The sequence below is a fragment of the Centroberyx affinis genome, unplaced genomic scaffold, assembly GCF_046629955.1.
Source record: "Centroberyx affinis isolate AG114_WGS23_722 - 3 ecotype Tasmania unplaced genomic scaffold, CSIRO-AGI_Caff_v1 ptg005019l_1, whole genome shotgun sequence".
Taxonomy (NCBI): domain Eukaryota; kingdom Metazoa; phylum Chordata; class Actinopteri; order Beryciformes; family Berycidae; genus Centroberyx; species Centroberyx affinis.
In genome coordinates this window covers 197,757-219,439 of record NW_027282473.1, presented here as the reverse complement: position 1 = coordinate 219,439, position 21,683 = coordinate 197,757, and the positions used below count along the sequence as shown (strand labels likewise).

General features: G+C 40.5%; 1 protein-coding gene across 1 annotated transcript in view; it reads left to right on the top strand.

The window, feature by feature from the left end:
- The window catches only part of adcy8 (adenylate cyclase 8 (brain)), a 126,854-nt gene that overhangs the window by 76,333 nt on the left and 28,838 nt on the right, over positions 1 to 21,683 (top strand). Inside the window, exons 7-10 of the mRNA XM_071545705.1 lie at positions 1,938 to 2,208; positions 16,185 to 16,382; positions 18,549 to 18,649; positions 20,353 to 20,554. Of these exons, the coding sequence (XP_071401806.1) occupies positions 1,938 to 2,208; positions 16,185 to 16,382; positions 18,549 to 18,649; positions 20,353 to 20,554 (772 nt within the window). The remainder of the gene's footprint in view (positions 1 to 1,937; positions 2,209 to 16,184; positions 16,383 to 18,548; positions 18,650 to 20,352; positions 20,555 to 21,683) is intronic.

Genomic DNA, 21,683 nt, shown 5'->3' with positions numbered 1-21,683 from the left:
CACTCTGTTAACATTTCTCAAAGGTTTCTGCCGCTCCCTGAGCTACAGACAGAAGTTTGACGAATTATGCCATAACATTTATCAATAATAATAATAATAATAATAATAATAAAAATAATAATAATAATAATAATAATAATAATAATAAACAACTTTATTTGTATAGCACGTTTCATACAAGACATGCAGCCCAAAGTGCTTTACAACAAAGAAATTACATGCACCAAGTGCTTCACATAAAACTTGATAATAATAGTAAAAATAAGATAAAGATGAGAATAGAATACATAGAATGCATCTTCACATGAAAATAGAAATAGAATGAGCATAAAAACAGGGATAGAATGCCATAATTAATGTAAAATAAGATGGAGAATAAAACCCACTTGATATTAATAGTAAAAATAAGATAAAAATGAGGAATGCATAACATAAGATTGAAAATAAAACCCACTGAATAATAATAATACAAAAATTATTAATGCAACACATAAAAAACTTGTCTAGTCTGCAGGTTTTCACTCCAACCGAACTCTACAGCAGCTGATTTCACTGGTTAGCTCCTTCTCTCTCTGGTTGAAGGAGTGTGAGGCGGCGGCCACGCTGATCCATCAGAAAACAGACAGAATCATTGCTGATAGATGTGTGTGTGTTGGTTTGTTCTGAGCGTCAACATGGCGGCGAGGCAGAAGAACAACAGGAAGCTTTGCTCATAACGAAGAAACAGACTCTACAGTTTAAATCCAATCAGAAACTGAGCTGGAAAACCTCCAGTCATCCCAGCGTCACTCCAGGCTTTCTCTGTTTTCTCTTTGTTTTTCCTGAACAAACGTAGGAACGTCTCTGATTGGTCAGTGTGGCCGCCGCTTAAACCAGTGAAATGAGCTGCTGTAGTGTTTGGTCGGCACACAGTCCCATCACTGAGATAGTGAGCCGTTTGTGAACTCCAGATGGTGTGGTTGGGTAAATCCCTACAGGTCCTGGATCAGATCCAACCAGAAACTTTCCTGCCTCTCCTTTATTCTGTCTCCATGTCAGCCTGACTCCAAAAAAACAAACAAATAAATAAATAAAAAAACAAATCAGCCAACTGTCTCAATCAAAAAACTAGAGGGAGCAGGACACCCACTGGTCTTTTCACACACACACACACACACACACACACACACACACACACACACACACACACACACCGCTCTTGTCTCATATCTCAAATGTTTTTTTTAAAAGTGGATCCCCGCATTTTGACGTTGAATAGATGTTGATACGACAACGTTTAAAACAAAAATGAAAAAGTCAAAGTTTCAATTTCAATTTCAATTTCTTTTTTTGAAAAGGGACAATGCACATTAATCAACATTCAAACTAATATAAATGTACCCGAGTTAGCCAAAGGATAGTTTTCATTGGCAGTCCCTTTGCCTGATGTTGTTAGGCAGCCTAGAATAATACAACATACAATAGTTAAAAGCATCATTGCAATAAAAAGCATGTACAATACAGTTAAACAGCATGAGTGGGCAAAATCCAATAGTAGATGATACAGGTACAGTGTCTTATTCTATTTTAGCCTATTTTTTTTTTTTTTTTTGGTTTTTGTTCTCTTAGCTCTTTAATGAACTTTATTTTTCTTGGTCTTTGGTTTTATGTAAAGAACTTTGAATTGCCTTGTTGCTGAAATGTGCGATATAAATAAACTTGCCTTGCCTTACAGTATGAGTACAGTCATGTTAAAGGTGGATAAAAACAGCATCAGTGTTGACGTTGTTGTTGTTGTTGTTGTTGTTGTTGTTGATGTGACGACATCTGTAGTCAGAGCTGCTGCCTGCATGGTGTCGTCCATCTGTACTCTCTCTCTCTCACACCCTCTCTTCTCTGTAAAACCCTTCACAAACCAGAAGCTCTCTATGAATAAATTTGACTCGTCCCCGCTCCAGGCGGATCCACATCTCCAAGGCGGCTCTGGACTGCCTGAACGGGGACTACGAGGTGGAGGAGGGCCACGGCAAGGACCGCAACGACTTCCTCCGCCGCCACAACATCGAGACGTACCTGATCAGGCAGCCGGAGGAGAGCCTGCTCACGCTGCCGGAGGACATCATGAAGGAGGCGGCGAGCTCGGCCGACCGGCGGGCCAGCAGCACCACCTTCAACGAGGGCTCCTGGAGCCCCGAGCTGCCCTTCGACAACATCGTGGGCAAGCAGAACGTAAGTCCCCCCGGGGGGCCGCCTGGGAGGAGGAGCGCGATGTTGTTCTGAATCACACTGCAGAAAAACATCCATCTTAACAGGATTTAATGTCGAAGATGAGGATTAAAGTGATGTGTGACTCTGGTAGTGTCTTCTTGGGGTTGTGTCTCTTCCCCCAAAAAAATCTGTGATTCTGTGATCTGTTGCTCCGGTAGAGGAGACTGGAGAATTTTTTTTTTTTTTATGGCGGAACAGTCTGAAAATCACTTCTAGAACGTAAAGGAAGTATGCCAGTGGAATAAAGAAAATAGTGCAATAAAATAGTATCAATAATTGTAAATAGGCGGAAAAAAGTGAGAAACTTGTTTTTTATTTATTGGCAGAATCTGTTTTGTGAAACTCCTGTCTCCCAGCTTTTTTTTGCCTATTTACAATCACTGGTAAACGTATTCTTTTCTTTGTTCCATCATCATAAGTTTCCTCCAACCGGATTTCGGGGTTCCACTTGTTCAAACTGACTTAAAAACAGATCAGCAGCATGACTAGTTTGTCAGAATCTGCTTTGTCGGCGTTCCTTTATGTGCTAGAAGTGATTTTCAGACTGTTCCTCCAGACAATGGCAGTGAATGGAGAGAGAAAAAAAAACAACAATTCTCCAGTCTGCTCTACCGGAGCAACAGATCACAGAATCACTGATTTTGGAGGTTTTATCATGGAGGAAGAGACACGACCCAAGACTCTACCAGAGCTACACAGAGATTTAAAAGGTTATTTTTCTTAAAACATGGGGGAAAAAAAACTGCAAATGGGGTGAGAACGAGTCACTTGTTTCAAATGTGGTTTCACTTGTTTCAAAGATTTTTCCTGAAGCCAGTGATAAAACCACTTGTATCCAGATTACGTAGTTGTTACTGGAAAACTCTCTGACCAAGTAAACTGTATTGAAGCAAGTAAAACCATCTCACCTTGTAGGCAGATTTTTTTTTTTTGCACTTGTTTTGAGAAAAAAAATCAAGGTTTCAGGACTCGGAGCAGGATGCAGTGACTCGTCAAGATGGAGGTTTTTTGCAGTGCATGGGATCTTCTCAGATGTCTTGCTCGTTTGTCGGTTTGTTTTTATTGTTTTCCCGTGAGCGAGTGGAACGGCTTGGCGGAGGGATTGTGTTACCATGGAAACGCGCCACTATGTGTCAGCCTGCCTGTTTGTGAGAATGAGCTTCTGATTGTGTGGCCCACTTAACCGTCCTTTTCATTCCCTGTTTATTTGTCTGTCCGCCCATGACTGTGTGGAGAGCAGCTAGTTCACCCAAAAATGAAAACTCTGTCATCATCTCCTCACCCTCATGCCAAATGAAACACAGGTGAAATTTGTTAGTCCATATAACACACAGGGAGGCTGCAGCACAACTTGGTAGCAGCCTTCTCCAAAACAACTGAAGTCAATGGGGACCTGTTCTTTAGAGCTCCAAAACAAAAGCAGACAAACAATCACACTGTGAATAGAAAGACCTATACACCATTATTTGTTGCAAATCAATCAGCTGTAGTTCAGATTTGCACTAAATGATGGTGTAAATATACTGTAGGTCTTTGTGGAACTCTGAAGAACTGGTCCCCACTGACTTCAGTTGTTTTGGAGAAGGCTGCTATGGAGTTGTGCTGCAGCCTCCCTGTGTGTTATATGGACAAACTTCACCTGTGTTTCAACTGGCATGAGGGGGAGGAGATGATGACAGAATTTTTATTTTTGGATGAACTATTCCTTTAAGTAAAGCAAAACGGCCTCAGGTTGACTGACCGCTTCACTGTCATGACCGGGGTTGTATCGTTTTCAATTTTTCATTAGTTTTTATTTTCATATCATTTTCAATATTTATTTTCTATTTCGGTTTAGCTCTTGTTTGCAGTATGGATGTGGTCGTTTTAGTTGAGCTTTTATTTAGTTTCCAAATGTTTAGCTTTAGTTTAGTTTTTAATATTTTTGGTAAAGGTGGTATTTTTTACAATGATAAAAGTTCAGAACAGGTATTTTGTACGTACATGTCTGGACAGGTATTGTGAAATACAAACAATAATAACAATCATAAATTGTTTTTAAAATGTATTTACAATAAAAATAGTCAAAATTAAAGTAAAATTTTATCCTCTGCATAAACAAACAGATGAAAACTAAGAACATTTTTTAAATTTCAGCTAGTTATACAAGTAGACAAGATAGCTTTAGGTCAGTTTTAGTTCTTTTACAGGGTCTCGTTTTTAATTTTATTTCGGTTTACATTTTGTAACACCTAGTTTTGGTCATGGTTTACAATAATGACTCAATCACACACAAGCAGTCATTCAGTCACACACACACACACACACACACACACACACACACACACAGAGACATGTTGTCATACATAATATAGTGAGGGGAGTAAAGCTGCAGACTCAGGCCTCATGTCCATGTCCAGCCTGGTTCAGGGGGACGTGTCTCTCCGTGTCTCTGCGTGTCTCTCCTTGTCTCTGCGTGTCTCTGCGTGTCTCTCTAAACCGCTAAGCTTTGACTTGATGGTAGAGCAAGGCACTGCCAAGGTGAGAGGTTCAACTCCCACTGATCAAAAAATGTATGCATATAGGGCCGGACCATATGGTTGACATCAATACCACGATAATCATAAGGATTTTTTTTTCCATATCGATATATATCACGATATAGCTCATGTATGCAATATTAAATTATAATTTAATTAAAAAATAATCAAATTCATGTTCATCCCATTGAACTGAATGGTAATGTCAGATGTGAAAACTGACATTTTCAAATAGAGTTTTTAAATCAAATTATCTTGTTCTCATCAGTTCAGACAACAGAATTGTGTGTCACGATTTCCCAAAATCAGCATATCATCACCACATGATTCCACTGACAGACGATGAACGATGATATTGAATTCTCGCCCAGCCCTATAGGTGCATCCTGTGGAAAAACCGATCGTCGCTGTCCGTGCTTATTATGACAAATGTGCAGAACCAAACTTTTTTCCCGGCCTGATAGCCATAAGCTGCGGCTGAACTCTGCGTTACCTCTGAGCAGCGAGGCTGTGTGTGAACCCGCTCCCCGGCGGCGCTGTCAGCAGCTCAGCATTTGATGTAACCGTGCATTTGGATTCAGTGGAATGTTATTTTTTGAAAAGTGCCACTTCTTTGTTTCTGGCACAATGAAAAGCCTGTCAGGACGGGCGTTTCAGAAGAGCGGCTCTTTGCATATCAAAGGCTCCTGGAGGAGTTCTGAAGTGTCTTTTATGTTGTCGCTTGGCTTTGCTTTGAGCCCAACTTCTCCCTCTCCGGTGGGCTCGTCCTCCGGGTCGCCCTCCTTCCCCGCTGCCTGTGTTGGTCTGATTCAGTTTTCAGCATCGCTGGATCGAGGACAAGGTGGAATACTGGGGTGAAAGTGTGTGTGTGTGTGTGTGTGTGTGTGTGTGTGTGTGAGATGAAGTGAGTGAGACAAACGAAGTGAGATACAGAGAGAAAGAGACAAAGAGAGACAGCATGTATTTGTGTGCGTGCATTTATGCAGGTGTGTGTGTGTGTGTGTGTGTGTGTGTGTGTGTGTGTGTGTGTGTGTGTGTACAAGCAGTCAATAAATCATGACATTGATCTGCTGTGTGTGTACACTGCTGCAAGCTGATTGGCTTAATCGAAATAATGCAACATAACACACTGATGACAAACTGTATGTGGATGACAGACAGCTGCACAGTTACTGGTGCTGCATGATACAGCAGACAAGGATCTGGGTGAAGAAGAAGAAGAAGAAGAAGAAGAAGAAGAAGAAGAACACAAGAACACTTCTATTTAAAAGAAACAAAACAAACATCAATAAACTAACAACTATGTAGAGAGAACTTCAGCTCAAAGCTAGCCAGCTGACAACATAAGACACTCTATATTATACGCTTTATATTAAAGACACTATATTATACATACACACATATATTATACATATAAGTATTTTTATATTAACAATTGAGTCATCCATGAAATATGAATTACAGTGTTAAGTATATATGTATATACATACACAAATATACTAAAACTAATTAAAGTTTCATGGATGACTTGAGTGTTAAACTTTAAATTGTTGAACATCCATTTGTCAAACACACACACACACACACACACCCGTACACACACACACACACACACGCTGCCAGCTCCTGTCCGTCACCACGCCCACTTCACCCACTTTACACCATGTACCATTGACTGAGGAAAATCCAGCCCATAATGATACCTAACATACAGCAACAGAACAGTCCTTACTGACACGGACAATGGCAGTGAAAGAGAGACCACAGACAGTAATGACAGATGATTCTTCTTCTGCACCGAAAAGTCCTGCAGCAGGTAGTTTGAACCAAGCAATCATCATAAAACACAGCTACCTGTGCTTTATCAAGAACAGGTTTTGGTAGTTTTGGTCAGCTGCTATCTTCCTCTCTTTTTCTTGCTTTATTTATTCTTACATGCGTCGATAAACATTACATAAACAACGTAATTCCCTAAACGATGTTCTTTACTGTGACTGTGGGTCCTGGCGTTCACCCGGGAACGATTGCTATCATCAAACGCAGAAGAAGAAGAAGCCGCACTCTGACTTCTGAGTATTGGAAGACGTCCCGTCGCTCTGAAATGAGACTCCCAGCTCTTTGTAGGCCCCTGCACCGGCTGAGTGGCTCTGTCTTTACCTCTTTCATGCTTCACTGTGTGCCTGCCGGCTTTCATGATGCATGCTACTGTCACAAGGCTTTCACCTCAAAGGGGGTTGTGTGTTTCCTCAGAAGACCCAGCTACTCAGTGTCTCTTCGCCACAACGGTGGGAACCGTGAAATCCAAGCCAAAATGAAATCGGTTCATTTTCAAATGATTTGGTCGGTTTGGTCTGGTTGGTCCTTATTTCTGCAGGAGAGCATTAGCTAAATGCTTTAAAATGAAGGTAAGATCTGTTGAGGTTGAGGAAGCTTGTGTCTTTTCTTTTCCAACACAGTCTCACAAAATTTTGTGAAATATGAGTAAACTCAGAAACACATTATGTGATTATGATTATGTGTTGTGGACGCAAATAACATGAAGATTACGTTCATCCACCAGGAAAGGATTATGTGACAATAGCATGAATTTGATTCGACATTTGTGAAAATACTAGCTAAAGCTTAGGTTTAGTTAACTTTGGTTAAGGTTAAGTTAAAGTTTTGGCCATGGTTAAAGGTCCCATATGGTGTAAAGCAGGACTCCCCTTGCCTCTGTGATGATAAAGGAGTTGGATGGTCTATCTAAACATGGTGAAAGTATCAAAACGCACGGTCGCCAACTAAATCCACACAATCCATATTAGTGCAGCGAGCCTCTAAACGAGCCGTTTGGACTTCCGTAACTTTGTGGCGTCACAAAGGTTCGCTCATTATCATTTTTGTAAGAAATAACAGACTAACAAAGTGTTTTTTTCAAAGCGGTTGAGCGGTTGTCATTGTTTATTACCGGAGAGTTTTCCCTACCTGTAGCCGCCGGGCCGCGGCGTCTCACGTTTCACTCTGGAAACGGTTAGCCGATCGGAACAGAGGGGTCGTTAATATTAATGAGCCTTAAAGACACGGCGACAGAAACAGCCTGTTCTTGGTAAGGCTCAGAGAGATGCTGGGAAATGAACGTGGAGAAATGGATTGAGAGAGTTTTTGGTTCATGACACCACACACACAGCTTTGAATGGACCTCAAGACACACAATAAAACTCTGGGAAGTGGAGAATATGGGACATTTAAAATAAAATCCAGGTAGCATTAGAAAGCTTTTAAAAAGTCTTGAATTAGTTTTTCTGGAACCTGCTGACTGTGAACCAGGCCGCTGACTTTTCCTCTGTGGTTACACGGTGTAAACACAAATCAAATCTGGAGGTGCTTCGCTCAAAAATCAAAGACAACATGATGTGCTTAAGGTTGAAAATCTGTGTGAACTGTGTCTTTATTCAGCACTGACACGTTTCTGCTGTAATGCCCTCATCAGCGTCAAGGTACAAAAACAACATACGAGACACAGAACGCTGGTCAGGACTCACAGGAACATGGCCGACGGCTAAAGCACCAAATTTACAACTTTGGATACAATTCAAAACCAGAACGGGAACTGGTCCAACCCCGGCTTCAAAAGAGCTTCCTTTGCCATTTTGTTGTCTCCTTGGACTTTACACAGTCAAAATACAACATTTGATAAGATATCAGAGCGGGGGGTTTTCAGTCATACCTCTGCCAAAGGAGCTGGACGGGAGTTATGTTTTCGCCCCATTCCTTCTGTTTGTTTGTTTCTCTGTCTGTTGGCAGGATCACTCCAAAAGTTATGAACGGATTTGCATGAAACTTTGTGGAAAGTTTGATCATGGGGCGAGGAAGAAGTGATTAACTTTTCACACCGATTGGCCAAAAAAAAGGGGGGGGGGGGGGGGGAGTGGCAGTGGGGGCGTGGCTTCTCATAAAAAGGCAGGTAACTTCTGAACGGATTGACGCAGCACCATGAAACTTTGTGGAAAGGTTGGTCTGCAACTGCTGCTCCCTTTTAAATATGGCACATTTAAAAGTTGGAGTTCAATGTGCTTTCTTTGCCCAAAATGGAATCATTCCTATGTTCCCAGGGTCCTATGTTCCCAAGGTCCTATGTTACCAGGGTCCTATGTTCCCCAGCTCTATATAGCACATAATGGGAACCTGAAAAAGATGTTCCCCAGCTCTGTATTCACCTAATATGGTTAGTTAGGGTTAGGGTTAAACATAGGACCCTGGGAGAGCACATATATAGAACTGGGGAACATAGGACCCTGGGAACATAGATACACTCCCGCCAAAAATATATAGAAAGAATTTTACACTAGAACTGCTGCTCATTTGAAAATGTGGCACATTTAAAAGTTGGAGTTTAATGCACTTTCTTTGCCAATTATACAGTATAGAAAGAAATAACAAAAGTTTAATTTGGTCGACTATCTGACGTGGAAATGGCAGATCTTGACAGTTGCTGGTGTTGGTGGCGGTACGCGCTCTACTGGGAGCATTCTTTGTAGTAACTGAAATCAGTTGGTGTCGTGTTTTGCTGGAATGAAAACCTGCAGACTTTTGGGCCTCCATGGCACATGATTGAAAGCCAGTTATTTGGGGGACAGTTTTAGTCAAAGCACCTTGCAGCGCCCTCGTTTTTACGCTGACTTGAAACAAAATACGCCGATTGGAGGTTTGCCGCTTCTGTTGGCAAAAGAAAAACGATTCGGAGCATGTTTTTTTTTTTTTTTCCCCTATCCTTGGTATCTTCTTCATTTGCCCCAAAGCATGTTTGTGCTTTATGTAAACCGCTTGCTTACAATCCCTGGACCAGCACCCGCTCCAAACTAGACATGTTCCACTGAATTACACCACTTCTGGATCTAAAGTATCAAATAATCTGCAGCAGAGAAGCAGAGATGTGAAGCTCAAGACATCCAGCGTTTGAAATTCTTTTGATGCTATCTGTTCATTGCCCCCCCCCCTCCCCCTCCCACACACACACACACACACACACACCCTCTTTGCCCTTTGCCTGTCATCACATGCTGGCATTTTCTAGAGACCAATGTGTTTTGTTAATAATATGTAGCATACATGTGGCCCCATACTGCTGGCCCTTTACAGCCGCCCAGCGCTCGGGGCCAAATCCCGCCGGCCGCTCTGAATAAGAGAAATGTCAGAGCTGGAAGCGTGTGGCCTTTAGGCTGCGAGTTTCCTCAGGGACGAGAACGCCAAACACAATCACGGCAGCGTGGCTCGTAGGAACGTCAGCTGTGACCTTTGACCCCGTTGTGTCATGGGTGGGTGTGTGAGGGCGGGTACGTTATCGAGGTTATCAAGTGGCGTACAAAGTATAGATAGATAGATAGATAGATAGATAGATAGATAGATACTTTATTTATCCCCAAAGGGAAATTACAGTGTTACAGCAGCAATTCACATAAATGATGAAAAATACACACAATAAGGTAGGTAAAAAGTCAGAATACAGAATTACAAAATATACATATATATATATATACACAAAAACTACACTACAACTACTATAAACTATACAACTACAACTACTGTATACTATACAACTACTATACTACACTACACTACAACTACTATACTAGATAACAATAAATAGAATAAAAAGTAGAATTTTAACTATAAGGCAAGGTAAGGTATTGCTATTAATGTGCAAAAGTATTAGGACCGGCCTCCCAATATGGAGTTGTAACCGCTTTTGCACAATCCATGTCTTATCCGTCTCAAGGCTTAAAAACATTTCTTATTACTTTAATGCTGTATTAGGCAAGATGTTTATGTAAAACAATCACATGATTTCTAAGTATTGAAGTTCTGAAATTTCAAAGCATAAATACAATTTCTTATTACTTTAAAGCTGCATCAGGCAAGATATTTATGCAAAAAAAATTACATTACATGATTTCTGGGTATTGAAGTCCTTAAATTTAGTTCCTAGTGTAGCTTTAACCGATCAGTTGTTTTGGTCTGCATTCTCCTCTTCGTGAGGAAAGTTTCTCAACTGTTTTTCCAGTTCAGAAAAGTGAGAGTGGAGAGAGAACGATGCTGTGGTGTTCAAATTATTAAGAAGCCGTTAAAGAGGGCGTTGTGTTTCACATGCTACCAACAACATTGAATGAGTCTATTGACGCCGCCCAAGTGGAGAAATTTGTATCGTTGCCTCGTCTAGAATGGATTTGTTTTGGAATTAATTGCTGGATGCTGGTGTCAAATAAGTTTTGACAAGAGAACAAACTTCTGGGTTTTTTCGTTTTGCATGGACCGCTGCCATACAGTGATGCATGGTGATATATGTTAAGCAAGTAAGACTTTATTGTTATAGCACTTTTCAAAACAAGTTGCTTTATAAAAGGAAATAAAACAAAAAGGCAAGTTATAAACAAACAGAAAGCCAAAAACAGACAGAAGGAAAGAGGGCAACAAGCACAGGACAGGAAATGCAGACAAGCAGTGCGACAGTCCCTGAACATGAATATAAAACTAGAAAAAAATAGAAAAACTAAAAAATTAAAATTAAAGTAATAAAATGCCTGTTTGATTAAATAGGCTTTAAGAAGTGATTTGAAATGGGAAACTGAATCTGGAATCTAAATCAGCTAAATCTTTCATGAGGGTAAGACAACACGCTCTGTGCTTCTGTGCATGTATGTAGTATGTTACAAGCCATGGTTCAGGTGCTGAGATGGACTAGCTAGCCCGGTGGCCTAGAGTTACTTACTGTTACGTTACTGTTGTCTCCACAGTAGAGATGCAGACAGCTGACGAACTGGAGAGCCAGAGAGCTGAGATCACATTCAAATAAAGTGATAAATAATTAGGCGCATGTCATCAGCAGGGAGCCGCCTGGGGACTTCACACATCTGTACTTGTTAAGTATTTGATGCTCCCCTGATAGCCTGCCTCCATGACACGCTGTCCAATTGTTTTCATTAAAATCAGCCTCGTACATTTCTGTGGCTGCTCTAAATATGCTAATGATGTGACACACGGCCAGGCTTCTGTACTCACATGCAGCAGAGGCTTCCTCAAGTTCAAGTTCAGCTTCAGTTCAGCTCTCGTCGCCCCGGGGATTTCCCCCAGCTCTGCTCTTTACTGTGTGTTAACAGCAGAGATGAGCAGTTTATATTCAGGTAGTATTTTATTCTGGTGGAGGCACAAGATACTTGGCAAAGACCAAAGTAATTAGTAAGAAAGGGCAAAATAGTGACACAGGTGAGTGCTGATGCTTAAAGCATAGATGATTTGACAAGCAGTAGTGTACTAGAATTTCTCCAGAGAATTTTGTTGTTTCACATCACATTTACTATCATCCGCTAACACAAATCACAAATCTTTTTTAAAAACTTGAAGAAGAAAGGTAACTGGAGACATTCAAAAAACCTCAGGTGCTCTTGGATAGGGGCAAGGTACTTCAGTGGAAAAAAAACAAATGTGAAACTGATCCCAGACCAGGCACTCATGAAGGTTTTAACTTTAAAAAGCCTTTATTCATATTTGCTTCACGTTTTACCAGAAAATTATGCAACTATCAGCTGGAGTCTAAAAAAAAAAAGTCTAAAAAATCTAAAAGTATACTTCTGTATAGTATACTGCATTTTAAACAAATTTAGGTGTGAATTCATGTTATTTTTCTCTTATTGTTTGAATTGTTCCTGCATTCAAAATCTTAAGTAAAAGTACATAAGTATTGGCAGCAAAATGTACTTAGAGTATCAAAGTAAACATACTCATTATGCAAACTCTCCCCATTTAGAGAGTAATATTTTTCATAAATTATTGGAATATTAATACTGATTTATTGACATACATGTACATGTAAGCAGCATTTTAAAGTTGTCAACGTGAAGCTAATCTTAACAATTTAGCTATACTTTTGGGTAGTCTAATCTATAACAATGCTATTTTATAGTTATTTTATAAAGATGATCAAATGTTTTAAATATAAAATATTGATCTGAAAAGTAACTAGTAACTATAGCTGTGAAATAAATGAAATGGAGTAAAAAGTACAATATTTCCCTCTAAAATGTAGTGGAGTATAAGTACAAAGTAGCATAAAATGGAAATACTCAAGTAAAGTACAAGTACCTCAAAATTGTACTTAGTTACTTTCCACCACTGACTATAAGACAGTAATTAGATTTTGCTCTTTTCATGATTTGGAATAGAGAGGAAAGTACTATGAGATTGAAGAACGAGTGTGAAGAGAGAGAGAGATAAACAAATAGCGAAACAGTGCTTACATTTTTATTTATTTTTTTTGTAATCTTGACAGCTGATGTTGAAATGAACGTACTGCCAGTCGGCTGAATGAGTCCTCTGATTGGTCTGACCTGCACAACTTCCCCCTGAATCTCTAAACTGTCTCAAAATGCCCGATCTCTTTCCGCTGACGGAGCCGAGTGGCGCGATTTCGTGTGATTTACGAGGAACGGAGCGATAGAGCGCCAAATTGCGGTCGTTTGGACTCCGGAGCTAACTCTGATTAGACTTGAATCTGACAGTCAGATCAGAACCCGGCAGGTGAAAAAAACACCTCAAGTGCTCCGGTGGATGACATTTGCCGGAGATCATCGAGAATTTGAGACTCTAACGATGAACTTTTAACGGAGATGTGTGATGGATCTCATTTGCCGAGGCGATCGTGTCGGATTAGGCGAGATGAGGTGATATACTGGAATGGCTGAATATACGGATGGTGGGAGTCGGTCAGACACACACACACACACACACACACACACACCATTGACATCACACACACTCCTCATAATCACATTAATGGCTGCAGGGTCTATAGGCCCGCGACACTCCAAAGGGTAATTTGTCCGGCGCTGCCGTCTGCCTGCTGCAGGAGAGGATAACTCAGAGCTAATGGTGGAGAGCTAATGTCAATATCTGCGAGAAAATGAGTCTGATCTTCACTAATGACCTTCTCACTTTTACCTGGAGTGCTGCTCTTGAATGAAAGTGACGTTCTCACCAGGAGAGATGAGAGCGAACCTTGACTGACTCCGGAACATCCATTTCAACAAGTCATCTGGTCTCATGTTCAGCCTTTAAATCTTATTTTTTGAAACATTCTGCAGTGAGGAGAGATAACTCCACTTGTTTCCAATGCAGCTTCACTTGTTTCAGTCTGTTGAAACCAGTCAGAATAAGGCAGATCACTGCACTGCTATCAAGAAAATGACACTTGATTCTACTAAATTCTTCAAACAAGTTGATTTGCATTGGAGACAAGTGAAATTACCAAACCTCATTTTAAGAAAACAAATTTTTTTTTGGACTCAATAACTACTAAATGACTTGTTACAATGGAGAAGTCACTAATTACATTTACTCAAGTTACTGTAATTGAGTAGCTTTTTTGTGTACTTTTTTGAGCAAGTCAGTCATTTTACTTTTACTTTAGTAAGTTGTTACTGCAGTATCATAAATCCGTACATTTTAAATCCCATCCATTGCAGAAGGGTTAGGGTTAACCCAAACAAAAAGAAAAATCAGTTACCTTTTCAGAAAAGCATTTATTTATGCGTTTTTTCGTTAAAATACCCTATTCTCATATAACTGACATTCGTTTGATGCTACTTACTGTGATGCATACTATGAATTTTGGTCATAAAGTTTTATGACGGCCTAAATCAGCCTGGATAAACTCTATTCTGCCAATAAAAAAGCTTTATAAACTGATTTTAGCTGGGTTTGCCCTCCACTCCATCCCTGGATTTGATCCTTGGGGTCTTGATCATTAGCCCATCTCAGATACATATTAATATTTTATGTGGATGTTTTCTATACTGACAGAAGACAGATGTTTTTGAAGAGATCATTTCCAAAATGCTTAAAGCAATATTCCACTTTGTTTTAACATGAACACTAAAACTAAGTGGAATATTGCTTTAACATCCATTTTTTTTGGTGGGAAAAATCACTGAACAAAAACAGAGTCCAGTCTGTGAAAGTCCAATCTCTGAACCCATCGTCTATCGTCTATTAGACTCCGGGGGAGACGGCCAGTGGACATCCGGGCCAAGAGCTGGAGTTGGAGTTGAGTACAATACACAAACATCAATACTTTTTGTAGGTGTTTTAGGTCCAGACGACATTTCGGCTAATCTCTACACTGCAAAAAATCTCCATCTTAACAAGTCATTTAGTCTATTATTGAGTCCTAAAATTGTCATTTTCTTGAAGTAAGTGAAAAAATCTGCCAGTGGAGTTAGATAATTTCACTTGTTTCCAATGCAAATCAACTTGTTTCAAGAATTTTATAGAATTAAGTGTAATTTTCTTGATAGTAGTGCAGTGATTTTGCCTTATTCTGACTTGTTTCAAGGTACTGACACTAATTTCTACAAAATTCCTAAAACAAGTGAAACTGCATTGGAAACAAGTGGAGTTATCTCACCCCACTGGCAGAATTGTTGTCCTGGTTTAAGAAAAGGAGGCTGAATATGAGACTAAGTGACTTGTTAAGATGGCCGTTTTCTGCAGTGTATAAACAGATATCTGCATATGAGACGTCGTCTCTCAACTCCGACTCCATTCTCTCGCGTCTCAAGTTGCTAATCGGACTGTAAACAATGACCGGCGCAGGGAAGAGGAATTCTTGGCCCGGATGTCCGCTGGCTACACCGGAAACCCCCAAATATTGGCCGCCGCCCCCAGAGTCTGATCCTCGTCAGACCGATAGACGATGGGTTCAGAGATTGGTGAAAGTCTGATCATTTTGTCAACCGAGGCCTTAAATCACCACCAGTGTTACAGTTACGATACCTAAGTTTCCTTTTTGTTTGTTTTCATTTTGTGCGTTTTGAAAGAGTGTGTGTGAGTGTGTGTGTGTGTGTGTCAAGTGTTCCCCGAGCAGCGGATCTGTCGCTTTGGAGCGAAACTCTTTCATCTGCTGACAATTTTTTTTTCCAGTCTTGGTTTCTGTCCTCTTTTTTAATATTTTGTCATCTCTTTTTTTTTTTTTTGTGTGTTTGTCTCTCCCGTCTCCCTCTTGTCCCTCTGATCACGGTTGTGGGCACATGTGACAGCGTTCTTAACCCGGTTGTGAAGTGTGTGTGTGTGTGTGTGTGTGTGTGTGTGTGTGTGTGTGTGTGTGTGTGTGTGTGTGTGTGTGTGTGGCGGTCTAACCCGTGTCTCCACTAACATCACGGAGCGGATGGATGAGAGATGCATGACCTGCTCTGAGCTGTCTGTCTGATCGAGAACGTTGCATTTTGGTCTCCCCTTTTTTCTTCCTTTCCTTTTCTTTTCTTTTTTCTTTTGTGTATGTACTGAACGTAATTGTGTCTTTTTGTTTTTTTTTTGTTTTTTTTTTTGTAACTTGAATGGAACAAAGGGGGACAAGCAGGTTCATTCTATGTGCATGTGCTTTCCCCCTAGACTCTGGCTGCCCTAACGAGAAATTCGATAAATCTGCTTCCAAACCATCTCGCACAAGCTTTGCATGTCCACTCTGGTCCTGAGGAAATTAACAAGCGAATAGAGAGCGCCATCGACTTACGGAGTGGCGATAAGTTGAGAAGAGAGCATATCAAGCCTTTCTCACTGATGTTTAAAGACTCCAGCCTGGAAGAGAAGGTAGCTGGGGTTTTAGACAGATACTGTTTTTTTTTTCTCTCTCTCTCCCTCCTCATATCTATTCTTAGATACGATTTTCAGAAGAAAAATAACAACCAACAGTTTTTTTTTTCCTATCATGAGTAAGCTAAAGGCTCTTATAAAAATACACCAATGATAATATTGCTGAGAAAGATCTGTTTTACTCTAAGGGAATTATTTGCCGTACACTTTGCATGAGTCACAGTAACGCTAGTCCAGGCCTGATGATGTAACTGAGGGACGTTGGGAAATTAATGCAATAATAATGCAACACATCAAACCGGTTTCAGCTGTTTCTTTTCCTCAATAGTCTTGTTCCTCTTCTAGTGTGCATGAAGAGACACAAAGCTCTACCAACAGATCCATAACACCACACCGTTCAAGTAACATTTCTGAACGACTTGATCGGATTTTTATTGAGATATTGACAATATTCTACTTGAGCGTTTAAACCAATTTGGCCATGACTCATGTTGAATCCCACAAATTGAAGTGAATCGACTTTGGTTTTTGTGGAGAGCGGTTAGCCAGGCGACAAGTTGGTCTTTGGCAATGCTGATTGGCTTTGCCGAGAACGCAGAACCCCCTTCAGTTTACTCATGACCAAAAGTCCATGCCATGGACCTGTTTCCCTTTTACAGTCTTGTGAAAAAAGTTGACACGTTCAACTTTTTTTTTTTTTTTTTTTTTTTGTGCTTTTTGTCCCCTCCTTCCCCCATTTTTTTTTTGTTCCATGAATAAACACACCTTCGACCTTTGAGTTGAGCTTCATATCGGCCCTTCTCCCCCCATATCTGTGTTTCCCCCTTTTATCCCGCTGCCATCTTAGAAACTTCAGCATTTCCAGACCCTTTTGGTTGATCTCTTCTTAATCTCTCAGTTAATGTGCAGTGATTTGCTGTTGGCCTCCCTTATTTTTTGGCAAAGTTGTGACGAAACATGAAGCATCCTCTTGCTAATTTCCCAGCACCCTTTGAGAAAGAGACAGAGCGAGGGGGGGGGGGGAGGGGGGGGGCAGCGGGGGTCAAGGGGTGGAAAGTTTATTAAGACCGGGATGAGTCAAACCGTCGGCCCGGACCGGTGACTCAGCAGCCGAGTCCCGAGCCGAATGATATCTTTCTGACGCACCAGACATCAGACATTTTCCCCGTTTATCACAGCAGATCATAAATTTAAACCCAGGTCACAATTCCGACAATTCACTTTGGTTGATTTATTACCATTGCTGTCGGAAGGTTGAGTTAATTTCCAAAAAGCTATATATGTATTTATATACACTACCAGTCAAAAGTTTGGACACACACATTTTTCTTTATTTTTACTATATTTTCCACATTTTACAATAATAGTAAAGACGTCAAAACTATGAAATAACACAAATGGAATTATGCGGTGACCAAAAAAGTGTTTAAAAAATCTAAAATATAAGATAGTTTTGATTTGTTTAAGTAGCCGTACTTTGCCTTGATGGAAAGGCAAAAGGCTTTGGAAAGAAATTCATACATAGGATCAACTTCACTATTTATATTTGTCTAAGAAACACATTTCAAGCATTTAAGCAGAAGCCTTTAGATCAAAATGGCTTTAAGAGAATGAAAAACACAGAACATTCAAGTACATTCAGGTGGGTCCAAACTTTTGATCGGTAGTGTATTTGCTTTTTGGGAAATAAAAATCACCTCCTGAAATTTATCATTCAATATCTCTAAAATTCCAGACCTAATTTGATGCACTCCCCTTGAAAAACACTATCACAACCCGTTTTAACTTTGCTGTTAACTCATAAGAGTCGATGTCACTTCTTCCCCCAAACGATGCCTATCTCATTTTGGATCCGAGCTCCTCGTCTGTGTCTCTGACTCGGCTAGCAGCTACTGTAGCTTTCACCGGTCAGCTTCGCTCGTTCCCCAGGACCCACCGCTAACCCACCGGCTCCTGTCTCTCTCTAACGCTTGTGGTTGAACCGTTGCATGCGTCTGTGGCAGTGCCTTGGTGTGGGTGAGGTGGAGTTTGTGTTTCCGTTAGTCTCTCCTGTTTGTCTGAAAACTTGTCTCTCTATCTTCCCCTCACCTCCTCCTCCTCTTCCTCCTCCTTTTTCTTCTTCTTCTTCTTCTTCTTCTTCTTCTTCTCCCCTTCACGGCGCAGTACTCCCAGATGAGGGACGAAGTGTTCAAATCCAACCTGGTGTGCGCCTTCATCGTGCTCATCTTCATCACCACCATCCAAAGCCTGCTTCCCTCCGCCAGGTAAAAGAGGAGCGACGTTCGAGAAGGCGGACGATTCAGATTTCACCGTATTTGCTTTAGACGCATGTTTGAGCCACATGAGAATCACAGTCAAGGATCAATTTAAATCTGTGTTACATTTAAATTTTAGGCTTTAAGTGTACATTGCTCTCCAGAGAGACATAAAGAAGCGCAGCAGCAGAATAAGATTCAATTCCTAGATCGCCAATATTACAAGCAACCAGTAGTGAGGAGGTGAAAGGTCAATATAGCTAGATGGAATGATAGATGGAACAAATCCTCCCGAGTCCCGACAATGATCATGTATATTCAATCTCAGGAGTAAATGGAGAAGTGTTTCCATGCATTTAGACGATGCAACAAAACCATCTAAGAAATTATTAACTCTAGAAAGGCCAAGTCATGGTCAATTGATTGTCATTTTGCATCGGCAATCAATCCGTCCATAACTTTTCCTAAACCCACTTTCTGTACAAACCAGTGTCAGATTTTTAAAGTCACCAGAGGTGAGGACTCGAGTCACATGACGAGTCACACTTTTTATTGCTTGAGACTTGACTTGATGCATGAAGAGCATTGAGACTGGACTTGACTTGGGTTCTGGTGACTTGGGACTTGACTCTGACTTGTACTCTGATGACTTGAAAAGGTTTCTAAAGTCTTGACTTGAGATCTTGTGTTTGTGTAAATGACTCAGATTGAAAGTGATGAGATTTGTTCCAGCAGACGACTGAATTTAAATTCTGTTTTCTGAATTTGTATGGAATGATTGAATTTATTGAAGTTGAAACTGATTATAGAAATCAAACTCATGATGCTCTTACCAAGTTTTTATCCTATTAAAACCATATTGCATTGAAAAGTCCTAGATATTTAGTTTTCTTTAAGATATTAAATTGATACTGGACTCTTGATTTGTTCTGACTTGACTTGCTGTTCTACATTTAGACTTGAGACTTGACATTAATGACTTGGACTTGACTTGGTAATCTACATTTAGACTTGGGACTTGACATTAATGACATGGACTTGACTTAGACTTGCGACTTGACTTGAGATTCGAGCAAAGTTGACTTGGTCACACCTCTGAAAATCACGCAAAGGAATATTTACCCAATTCAATGAACTGCTTGTTTGCCTTCTCATATTCTCCCAAAATCCACTGTCCTTTCTAGTGTTAAATGACACATAAGTCTGTAATCTATAGTTCTGCTTTACACTCTTAAAAGAGCATCATTTTCAACAATTGCATGCATCTAGTTTGTGTCAACTCACATTTCAACAGTCACTTTTCTATACAGCACTGTAACTGTACGTTAATAGCAACAGATACTGTATCGAGTTCAATGCCGACCCAACCAAGAACAAAATATTTACAACATTGTGGTAAAAGTTCATATTAAAACAGATTTGGAAACTGTTTTGAACTGCTACCAGAAGGATATGTAGGTTCTGATTTCACAAAACGATGCAGGCAGCAGCTCTGGACGACTCAGAGGTATCAGGTCTCAACTTTCATTTCGGCTCTGTGTTTAGACTTGTTGTCAGTGTTGGTGCAGGTCGTCATATCAACATCTATTCAATGTCTAAATGTTTGCTGGGATGTTTAAATGTGTTGAAATTGCCACTCCCTTTTTCAAACTGTACCCCTAACGCTCCGGCCTCCACCCGACGGCGCCGTGTGTTTCTCTCGTTGTGCGCAGGATGGTTACCATGGTGATCCAGTTCTCCGTTCTCATCGTCCTGCACTCCTGCCTGGTCCTAGTTACCACGGCGGAGGACTACAAGTGTCTCCCTTTGGTCCTGCGCAAAGCCTGCTGCTGGATCAACGAGACCTACGCGGCGCGCAACGTCATCATCTTCGTCTCGATCCTCATCAACTTCCTGGCGGCCATGATCAATATCGTGAGTTCTGTCTCCGTGTTCCATTCGGTTCAATCGATCCGGTTCATTAGAGCAGGGGGGGACAGTAGAGGGAGGAGAAGTGAGGGACCAGCAGTGACCTGTAATACTGTAATCACATTACTTCTTTTCTGTAACAGATTACTGTTCCAGTCTCAGTAATCACATTACAGTTCCTGATCTAACAGATCGCTCGATACTTGTGTTTAATTCTTCAGCCTCTTTAACTCTTTATTGGTGTAATATCTATGACAGATTCCCCTCGTCTTCTGCTGCCTTCAAGTCCTGTCGGAAATATCAGAATTACAGCAGAGTGACATGAACGAGCAACAAAGTGGTAAAAATGACTCAAAGTCTGAATTTAATGCTGTAATCTCTGTCTTTATTAAAAACCATAAAGACAGATTTAGTGTCTTTAGTGTTTACGGTGAAACGAGTAGAGTAACTAAATTACTTTTCTGAGGGAGTAACAAGTAAAGTAATTCATTACTTTTAAGAAAGGTAATGAGTAATGTGTCATTTATTACTTTTTTCCAGTAACAACCCTAATACTGGTGACCAGTTGGGCTTCGGTCCAGTTCTTCTGAAATGACTAAGAATCATGAAAAAAATTCTGAACTTTGAGAACCTTTAACAGGGTTTCCCACAGGCCTTCCCACAGGCCTTGAACATTCTTGAAATTGTGTGGATTTGAGAAAAATGATTATAAGGCCGTGAACGATTTTGAAAATGACTGGATGGGCCTTGAAGGAAATAGATTTTTCATTAGAATACATCGCCCAAATTTGTCAGTATGCTTCACTTCTCTCCGTCCTAAAATCAACACTTTCCATCCTGAGGAAAATCCTGCGATGGAGATTTGGTTTTGAAATGAAAGTTTTCACCATAATTTTGACCGCAAAACAAGCTAATTTGGGGTCCTTGAATTTCACCAAACCAAGACCTTGAAAGCCGTTGGAAAGCTTGTCGTGAGCGTGGGAACCTCGCTCCGCTGTAAGCACCTTTCCATCGGGTTATCTGGTGTTTGAATTTCAAAATAACGAGGATTATGTGATCGGCTCGGCTCTGCGGAGGCAGCGATAAATGACAAGCCCCTTTCATCACTTTGGGATTCATTAATTCAAAAGCCATG